The 11205-nt window shown below is 40.4% G+C and overlaps 1 protein-coding gene across 1 annotated transcript in view; it reads left to right on the forward strand.

Annotated features, from left to right (window-relative positions):
- The window catches only part of LOC120529042 (E3 ubiquitin/ISG15 ligase TRIM25-like), a 32887-nt gene extending 22270 nt beyond the window's left edge, over positions 1–10617 (forward strand). Inside the window, exons 6-8 of the mRNA XM_039753104.1 lie at positions 974–1090; positions 2157–2246; positions 10469–10617. Coding sequence (XP_039609038.1) covers positions 974–1090; positions 2157–2246; positions 10469–10617 — 356 coding nt within the window. The remainder of the gene's footprint in view (positions 1–973; positions 1091–2156; positions 2247–10468) is intronic.
- Positions 10618–11205: the final 588 nt, after the last annotated feature.

Here is an 11205-nt window from a genome sequence, read left to right on the forward strand (position 1 = left end):
TAAAAACAGAGGCTGGTTGGAACAAAAACCTGAAGCCACAGTGGGCCCCCAGGACCGAGTTTGAGAACCCCTGATATAGAGGTTGACATCTTTCTGAACTGAACGTGGCTGGTTGTCCAGGCTTACATATTCCACTGTTTTTACTGTCACAGTAAGTGTTTGGGGTTCTTGCTGTCAGTATTATAAGGTTAAGTTTTCTAAGTGCTGCTATTATTGGAGGCCGAGTGAGTTTAGGCGACTGAGTTAGACTAAGCTTGCTGGTCATCTCAGCCTTTGAACAGCTTGTTCTTCACACCAGTCCCTTTTGTGTTGACTTCTCAGATGCTGAATAAGGTTTGTATTGTTGAATGTGTTAGCAGAGAATCCTCCATCACTGACTTCTTTATGCACAAATATTCCAAACCGCAAATGTGTTATCTCCTGTAGGATGACAATAAAACTGTTAGACTGGCGAGGACGTGTTTCTCTATTTTGGTAATACTGGGACATTGTCTTGCATGCTTTTATCATTCAAGATCAGATGTTAAGATCAGCTAATTTGCCATTTCTTGTGAAAATTGGCTGATTTTGATTAGTGATTGATTGATCACATCAGGCATATCTTTCACATATGAGAGAAAGGTGGATAATTTGAACAGAGAGCAGCAGAACATCTATAGACCACACACAGAATGGCCAGACCATCAATGGCATCTCAGTGTGAGGAAGGAACTCCAACCATTGTGCCACCACTTTACTTGTACTGTGTCATTTATCTTAAAAGCGGGTAGTGGTTAGGAATTTGGACATCAAACCCTGAAGTTGCAGGTTCAGATTCAGCTATTGACCCCATGTGACCACAAGCAATTTACATGACCTGCCTGTGATCCAGTTGGAAAAACAAGACAAATGTAACCAATTGTGTCTCAAATGTTGTAAGTCGCCTTGGATTAAGGTGTCAGGAAAAAAATTGTAAAAATGTTTGTTATTTCAGATATACAGAAGAATGGCAGCTTACCTCCTGCTTCATTTGGTCAGCCCTCTCTTCAATACAATGAGAAAGGTATGAAGATTCACACTGGAGAAAAAACATATTGTTGTTATGAATGTGGTAAGCATTTCCCAAACATGAAGAATTTTAACAAACACAAAAAAAATCACTCTGGAGAGCTGAAACCTCATTGCTGTAAAGAATGTGGTAAACGATTCTCAATGAGATGCCGTCTTGAGAACCACAGAATAATCCACACTGGAGAAAAACCTCATTGCTGTCCAGAATGTGGTAAGTCTTTCTCATGGAGAAGCCATCTTCAGAGTCACAGAAGAATCCACACAGGAGAAAAACGTCATTGTTGTCCAGACTGTGGTAAATTGTTCTCATGTAAAAGTTATCTTCAGAGTCACAGAAGAATCCACACAGGAGAAAAACCTTATTGTTGTCCAGAATGTGGTAAGTCGTTCTCAAGGAGAAGCCATCTTCAGAGTCACAGAAGAATCCACACAGGAGAAAAACCTTATTGTTGTCCAGAAGAATGGCAAACAATTTTCTGACAAACACAGTTCTCAAAGGCACACACAAATTCACACTGGAGAAGCAATATTGCTGTTCTCAATGTGGCAAAAATTTTTCAACATTAGGTGTTTTCGAGTACACGCAATCTCACATGGAAGAGAAAATGCAGTATGTATGCTCTGAATGTGGCAAATGTTATGCAAGCAAGAAAAGTCTTTATAGACACGCAAAATCCATACTAAATAAAAAATCTTTTTGCTGATCTGAATGTGGGAAACGATTCTAAGATTTATGCTCATTTCAGTCCCACATCAGAACTCATACTAGATAGAAAACTTATTTTTGTCCTGAATGTGATAAGCAGTTCTCAAAACAAAGCACCCTACAGAGTCACGTCAGACGTCACACTGGAGAGAAACCTCACCATTGCTTGGAGTGTGGCAAACAATTCTCACATCTCAGTTCTCTTTATAATCATAAGAGAAGTCAGACTGGAAAGAAACCTTACACTTGTACTGAATGTGGAATACGATTCTCATATAACACTTCTCTTCACAATCATAAAATAATTAATTCTGGTAAGAAATAAAGCCGTTCTCAGACAGCACGACTCTTAAAGATCCAATGAGAATTCACTATGGAGAAAAACCTTATTGCTTTCCAGAATGTGGCAAACGATTCTCACGTCAAAACATGCTTAAGAGGCACAGAAGGATCCACAATGGAGAGAACCAGTACACCTGTTCTGAATGTGGTAAAGGGTGCTCTTCCAGAAAAAGTTTTCTGAGACACACACAAAGTCATATTGGAGTAAAGCCTGTCCCAGAATTGACAAATGATCTTTCCATTGGCTCGTCAACCAAAAAAAAAAGAAAGAAAATTCTGAATGACGTAAAGGACTCCAGTTTAAAATAGTTAATAAGTTCATAGAATATTGGAGAAAAACTTCAACATGGCAAACAGATCGTAGATATAAGGTAACCTCAGAGCCACATATGAATTCACACTGGAATGAACACACAGGAATACAACACATACTGTATTTCAAAAACAGCAAGAATCTTCTTCAACAACTCATAGGTTCAAGAAAAAACCTCATTGTTGTCCTAAATGTGGTTAACGCTTTTCAGACAGCAGTGGCCTTCATATTTATAAATGACTGGCTTACTTGTGGTAAGCCTCTTAGCTGTTCTGAATGTTGAAAGTGGTCCTCCTGTATCAGCCATCATCAGTAACACATAAGATTTCATGAAGGATTTAGAAACTGTACTGCCAGGATGTCAGCCATACAGGGAGTGATCATCTCTGCACTGGTGCTGTGACATAAGATGGTGAACAATACAAACACCAGACAACAGAATAAGGTAGCAACAGTACTGTGTGGTAAAATCAACTAAAACCAAAGAACACAACTGAAAAACTTCAATGTAATAATTAAAAATGGAGAAGTCAAATCAAATCCACAGTGCAGTGCCACTGACAAGAAGGGGAATACTTTAGTTTCTGAGCTTTGATGATGGGGCATTTTTGATTTCAAATCGGTGACCATGCACTGAATAAGTCTGTTATTTATCAGTTACCATGTTCTGAAACTGTAATGTCACCCCAAAGACCACACAAACACATAATGTGACATTTGTGATCAATCACTTTTGTTGATTTTTATGTCACCATTCATCAGCCCTGTATAGAGTGCCACTTCCAGGTCAACAACCCACTGCACCCGTAGCACATTTGGAGTTTGGGACTGGAGCACAAAGTGGATGGCACTCTGAGAAGGACAGACTTGTAAGACGTGAACAAAGCCAGCTGCCCTCCCTGGTCTGTCTTCATTCAGAAGGACTCACCTGAGTGGTGGGATTGTTCTGCAGCGCTCCTGTTAGCCGACATTTCTTCAGCTTGCTTTCTGTGTTTCATCTGATAACCAGCAAAGTTAATCCAAGATGAGCCAGGCCTGTTACAGTGTGAACGTTCTTGACATTTTGTTTTGCTTTAAATATTTTTTATGCTTCTTTACTTTGAATTCTTGGAGGCCTTGTACATTAGAAATTATTAATACATGAGCATTTGGTGTTAATAATGAATGACAATTAATAAACTGTTTTTATTATTAAATTGTAAGTGTGTCCTGTTGCCATTTTGTAGCTTTATCCTTCTTGACTGTGTTGCTAGGACGTGTTGCACTGTTGCCTCCCTAGAATTAAGTGCCACATCACGACGCTCGGCCTCACACCCTTCATCACACGTGCTTCAGTGTGTGAGTATAAATTCAGGCTTATTCTCACTTTGACCGCGTTAATGGGTCAGCGTCTAGATTTTGGAGACGGTACATCGTCTGATTATCGCCTCCTGATAAAACTGATAGTTTGGAGTGTAGATTTTTGTGGCGTTACACCTTTAAATTATTGTACGGGTTTGAGCCGATGGCCTGAGGCTGAGGATTCAACCCTCAAGAACTTCACTGTGAGTACTCATAGGATTGATGATCAGTTCAGAGAAATGCCGTTTTAGTTTGTTTGCAGTTTTAACATCAAGATTTAAGGCATATCTTCTAGTCAGTGACTGCTGGTGATTTTCATTATGACTCTATTAAGCACTTTGGTTTTTGACAATGTCTGCTCCGATTCTTTTGCTATTGAGTCTTGCTGCAGTTTATCAATGTGCAAACATCTGATTAGATACATTTCCTCTTACCAGATGACAGTTCTAGCTGAAACTCTAAAAGCAGGTGGACATTATTCACGCTCCCATCCAGCAGATCATCTCTGGATATTAGTGTCTGACACAAGAACACCGTCCATTCAACATAAGGAGCCACAAAGCCGACACCATCATCTTTGGCTGATCTGCTGTTTTATTCAAAATCAGCCTATATCCTCCTTATAGGTATTGGAGTTGGACATTCTGAAACGTCTGTGACACTCTAGGGGGCTTTATTAGCTCTGTGCCATTATGGTGGGTTGGGGGTTTCAGTGGCAAAACTCCTGTGCCAAGAAGAGTCAAGGTAAAGAGCCTAACAGTGAGCTGAGGAAGACAACGTTAGACCAAATACCTGGGCCCTCATGTATAAGCGTGCGCGACGCACAAAAATATTCGTACTCCCGTTTCTACGCTCAAATCAAGATGTATAAAACCTATACTTGGCGTAAAGCCACGCATTACCACTCATACCCTGGCGTACGCAAGTTCTGCACTCGGTTTTGCAGACTGGCGGCAACCAGCGTCAAAGCAGTGCTTTTGTTTCTGTGTGGTTACCCTTTCTTTTTTAGATCCACATCCCTGGCATGGCTTTATAAATACACTGAAATTAACCGCATATTGTTTATTAGTTTAATGCATTGTAATAAACCCATAACAATATAATGGTCTACAGAATGGCCACACTATTCCAAATACCATAACTGCTTTAGCTTTGTTACTCTCACTGTTACTCACCCTTTTCTTCTTCTTCTTTCAGCTGCTCCCGTTAAGGGTTGCCACAGCAGATCATCTTTTTCCATATTACTCTCACTGCACCACTCGCAGTATTTATATCACTGTATCTAAGTGTGAATCACAGCTGAACAGCAGCTGATCAGAAAGAGAATTATCGGTATACAGCATCAAGCACACGCTGCCTCAGCCATGCTGTCTATTTGAACTGCTCTCATACGGCAAACGCTTCAGAGCCTTTCCTGTAGGGACCTTGAGTGTCGAGTGCCTGCCCATATAAGGTAAATATTCATGGCTTATGCAAATGAAGATGAGATGGTCAGGAGACATGCTGCTGCTAAATATTTGCGGGTGAAGGACTGTGCTTAGCATATTCACAAGTGCAGCTACTGCGGAAACCCTCTGATGCTGAACAAGCCTTTGTAGACATATCAATAGGAAAGCAAAGTGTAAAGCTTAAGTTTAAATTAAGTTCATAGACACGCTCCTGATAAATATTCATAGGCAAATCCACAACTTAATACCGGGAATGCCTGTTAAAACATCTTAGATTCACGAGTACCGATTTGGGTAGTGAACACTTCGATGAATGAAACCTGTTCAAAAAATTCATTACACAATTGAGAAGGCAGCAAAAGAATATGAAGCGAGTGACGCATTTAATGTGGTGGGCCGTCACGGCCTGCAAGTCCTTCTCTGCTGGCCTAAAAAATATCTGAATCACAAACTGATGTTAACTATATTTTGTCCATGAATACTTATTAAATAATTCCAAATAGTCTGTTTTCTTCCTTTCATAGCTTTTCAGATGGTTGTGCTGCTTCCAGACACGTATTTTCGTATTAAAGCATTTAACCAATCACATTTCAGCCATCATTTGTTGCCAGGCAGAGAGGCCTTCACAATCCGTTGTGCAGGCACTCTAACACAGAATAAATGTCGATTAACCTGTCGCTTCAACCAATCAGATTTTGAGTTGGTGTCAGTACGGCCCTCTAGTAGGCGTACGGCAATGTCACCGTATTCAGACCCATTGATTGGATAGGATGGTGTAATAGCATCATGACGAGTATGATGAGGACACAGTGCGCTGTGCTGATGGATTTAAAGTACGTCTGAATGATTTTGAGTTTTGTTTTTTGCTTCACACATTCAATGGCATTTTTGAGTATTCAGACGTGCTCTTTTCAATACTACAGGACAAAAACCTGGATGTGCAGTTTTGTCTGGCTAGGGTAAAGGAGTTCTGTGACACCGTTGAGTGAGATAGAAGCCAATATGAGGAACTCTACGAGGCCACTGAATGCACCGCAAACACTCCGAGCACAAGATCCTCGCGCGCTACAACAACAACAACATTTATTTCTATAGCACATTTTCATACAAACAGTAGCTCAAAGTGCTTTACATAATAAAGAATAGAAAAATAAAAGACACAATAAGAAAACAAAAATAAATCAACATTAATTAACATAGAATAAAAGTAAGGTTCAATGGCCAGGGGGGACAGAAAACACAAAAAAACTCCAGACGGCTGGAGAATAAAATAAAATCTGTAGGGATTCCAGACCATGAGACCACCCAGTCTCCTCTGGGCATACTACGGCCGACTCCATGGCAGGATTCTTGACAATATTATTTGCCAGACACAGACCAGATTCCAAGACCACGAAAAACTGATGTTTGTCACGCTCCTCGAGCCCCAGAACTTTCAGGAATGCAAGAAAAATTTCCCGCATGCAGCCTTCTCCATTTTAACACAGAGCCACGGAGCGGTTTTTGATCTGTCTCGGCTAAAAACAGAACTGACTGTAATGTACGCCATGGATGATTTTGCAGGAAAATCTCCCACTGATCTCCTTGACTTCCTTCATCAGAAAAATCTGAATGAGAGCATGGGGCAGCTGTAGACATTGGTATATTTGGCGGTGACCATTCCCGTGTACACTGCTTCTGTCGAGCGGACATTTTCAGCCCTAGAGCGAATTAAAACTTATGCCAGAAATACGACAGGGCAGGTTCGACTTTCAGCATTAGCTTCGATGGCGATAGAAAGGGACTTTTTGATGGAACTGAAGTGCACGGATAATCTATGCGACAGAGTAATTGAACTGTTTTTGAGGAAAGAGAGGAGGATGGATTTTGTTTACAAATAATCGGAATTTTTGGTGAGTAAAATGTTGTGATTTTCCTAAATAATATTGAAAGTTTATGAGTTATAATTCATGTTTTTTATGTGTGTCATGGCTGTGGCTGCAGTAGAAAGGAACTTGTTCACCCCTGGTTTGTCTATTCAATAAAGGCATTTATTGTGGCTACAGGAGTTATCTATCTGCGATGCAGCAGCTCTTTATATTGTATTTCTGCATATTAAGATGGTTTTTATAACCATAAATTAGTTTTTGAGGGGCTGGTTGATTCAGAAGGAGCACTACTGAAGGCCTAGGTGTGAAATACACGGTCCGCCACTGATTTACGTTATTTTTAAAATGTTTCCTTTTCTTTTTCATAACTTCTTTAACACACTACTTCTCTGCTGCGAAGCGCGGGTAACAATAGGATTGTTAAGCCTTATGATAATGTTCCCGCATGGAGGGTTTAGGGAGACGCATGTTCCTCCATGCAGGAACATTATCATAAGGCTTAACAATCCTATTGTTACACCTTCTACGTGCACCCAACCGTCCTTATTACGGAGTCTTCCTTGCTTTACCGCTGACTGCTTCTTTCTATTCAACTTGCCAGCTCTTTATTTAAACAGTTTTCCTTCTCACTTTTCCGCTCCTTCACAGTCTTCTCCCTTTTCGTTTAAAATACACGCCTCCTTGCCTTTAGCTATTTGGGTAGTGAACACTTCGATGAATGAAACCTGTTATCTTTACAACGGTTGACAAACATAACAACCTCATAACAACACGTCCTCCAAATACGAACCTGATTGAAAGAAATAATGATAATCAAATCCTTGATGACAGCAACACTCATAACAGTGACAAAACAATTACATTGACAATCAAGTTACGTTATTTTTAAAATGTTGCCTTTTCTTTTTCATAACTTCTTTAACACACTACTTCTCTGCTGCGAAGTGCGGGTATTTTGCTAGTTGTTAATAAATAAACATGTGAGGACACGGTGCTGCAGCACTAGCAAGTTCACATATTGTTCCTGCCTCGTGCTGTATGCTTGCTTGTGCTGACGCGACACTGGAAGGATAGCTGGATAGAATAATTAAACACGTACTATGAAGATATTTCAATGTTCTTTAAAAGTTTTGAAGAATTGGCGTTCTCAGCTTACAGATAGCTTAACGTCTGTTAAAGAGCTGATTGTGTGGCGATTGGGTATTTGGAGAAAGAAAAGGAAGGAAAGGAATTGGAGGTTAGTAAGTTTGAAAGAGACAGTACTGCTGCAATAAATTATTTCATCGAAGGTCACGCACGGCGCAGCAAACATCCTGCGTGAGACATGAACAATCACTGTGCCACCGTGTCCCCATGTTTAATAACATGCTTTAATTCCAATCATCATGAAAATGATATCAAGTATACATCTCAGTATTGTAATTATTCAGATATCTGTAATATCATGAATGTAATGGATTCTGTGTCCTGTCGGAGGAAGAGAAAGCACGTTTAAAAAGCATGGAGTGATTCACACACATAGAGCACATAGAAGATCAAATATAAAACAAATATAAAAGCATTTAACGTGCTACTTTAGTTACGATGGGATTTGAGAAACTAGTAAATTAAACAATTTCAAGATGAAGTTTATGATGTTCTACTTTAATGACAAAATAAACTACGTGATTAAAGTGGAAATTTTGAGATTAAAGTTGACATTTTGTACTTTTTCCTCACTGTGTGCCTATTTTTTCTCTGTACCCTAATAAGCTTTCATATGACACTCAGACGGTGGGCTACGACTCACCTTTTCATGGCAACTTTGATATCTGACAACATCTTTTTTATTTCGAGCACTATGCGAATTTGTGAACTTGAACTTTCGAGTTTCTCTGACACTCTATGTCTTTCGATTAACTTCCTTTTGTTGTTGATACCATTGTTTAAACGAACAAATAGTATGTTTTTCTTTCCCTCCACTTGGTATTCGCTGAAATTCTTCTGTTCCCCCTGTGCTTTTGCCTTTGCTTGTTCACAGAAGGCTGAGCTTAAGGGCTGTTTATATTGATTTGCATATTCAAGAGGCGTAATTCTGGGAGGAGTTGGGGCGGGACTGCAGGCGCATGCACGTGCGTTACTTTTCATGCTGACTGGGATTTATGTAGTGGAAGTACGTGGAAGTTGGCATTCACACAGATTTATGCATCTGGATTTTTTTGTGCATAGAAACATTTCCGCTTTTGTGCTTACACGCCATGTTATAGTGCAAATTCTACGCACGGCGTTATGCATTAGGCCCTTGAAGAAGGAGCACTACGGAAAGACAATGAGTGCACTCCACTACCAACAAGGGTCTTCCTCTAAGCACAACACAATTCCACACAGCACTGGAAATCATCCTTAAAGGGTTGGCATCGTTAAAGTGGCAAGAGAAACGAGGACTCTTAACAAGTGACTAAATAGCCAGGCCAACAGGCTTTGCCATGTTGAATTGTTATGTGTGAGAAGCTCCTGATTAATGGTCTAATTTAAACTTCTCACTTTTACAAGACTGAACTCATTTGGTGACTCAAGAAAGTTGACAGTTTGGTTCTCTCTGACCCAAAGCTGCCCTTCAAAATGAGGGCAAATTGACTGGGATGTCATGCAAGAAATCTTAAAGATGAAATCTAAATTGATTTAGATAAACTTTATGAATCCCAGGGGGAACATTGAATACATACAGCAGTAGAAACATAAAACATAAAACATGAAGGATCAATAAATGTAAATTGTGTGGAAGTCGCAAAATGAACTTAAACAGTATCAGCATTTAGTTTAGGATGTCAGGAGGACGCATTGCAGTGGGCAGCATAGACCCCAAGGCACTTCTTAGCACACTTTGGTGGAATGAGTCTGTGGCTAAAAGTGTCCCACAGGGACCCCATCTGGAGGGGATTTTTCCTGGTGACCTCCAGTTTTGCCCCCATCCTCTTTCCACAACAGTGCCCAGTGTGCCCAGGGTTTTCCATGTGATGGAGCAGCTTTTCTGATTGGTTTCCTCAGACCTTGTGCTTTGTTTAAATGCCCCAGAATACCACTGCGTAGAACAACAACACAGGCTACTCCTGACTTTTAGAAGATTTCCAGCGGATTGATGCACACATCAAAAGACCTGAGTCTGCTCAGTAAGTCCAGTCTGCTCTGGCCCTCCTTGCTCAGCACCACATTACAAGCCTCCTGTACTTTGACTCGTCTCCAGTATTAAGGTAGCCAATTATGGAGGAGTCAAGTGCTGGGATTGTACTGGAAGTCTGTTGTGTTGATGGTGAACAAAAAGACAGGCAGAACATTTGTCAAAGGTGCTTCAGTATTACACACCACCTGTTCTGACACACAGCCCTTGACCCTCACAAGCTCTCGTCTGATGTTCACATAGTCCAGGAGACTGAGGGGGGCATCATGATGCATAACCTTGAACCTCTTCAGTATTCGATAAGGTTGAATGGTGATAAAGGCCAAGGAGATATCCAAGAACATGATCATGACTGTGGTGCTGGCTTTATCCAAGTGAAAGTAGGACTGTAGAGCAGACAGACGACAGCATCCTCCACACTGATATGTGTCTGGTTGGCACACTGCAGACCATCGAGATGTGCTGAAACAAGAGGCCACTGCTGTTTTAGGACCAACCTCTCAAAGGTCTTCATGATCTATTTAGTAAGAGCAACTGGTCTGAAGTCCTCGGGGTCACTGGAATGCCCTTTCCTTGGCACTGGGACCACACAGGATGTTTTCCATAGCTGGGGACCCTTCTGGACATTCAGGAAAAGGGAGAGAAGGTGTTAAGCACTGCAGAAATGTATTTTGTTTGAAATGAATTTTTTTTTTACTCTTTCATATTTTCATGACAAGTGAATATAGTACAAATATTTTAATTGTGCATATAAGTTTATGTGTTATCTGTGTATTTATTAGAAATTAGAATGGAAATACAGAGATCTCATTAATGTTAAAAAAACAAACAAACTGATTTTGTAATTGTACCGCAGATTGTTTGTTTGTTTTCCTGCCTGGATTTGAATCGGATGGCAAGGCAGCAGCCCACTTGAATGGAGCGCTTTTTTCATTGTGCAGATCGACTTCACGTCTTCGTGTTCAAATCCTAGAACTTTC

This window comes from Polypterus senegalus, chromosome 4 (genome assembly GCF_016835505.1).
Source record: "Polypterus senegalus isolate Bchr_013 chromosome 4, ASM1683550v1, whole genome shotgun sequence".
In the NCBI taxonomy this organism is placed as follows: Eukaryota; Metazoa; Chordata; class Cladistia; order Polypteriformes; family Polypteridae; genus Polypterus; species Polypterus senegalus.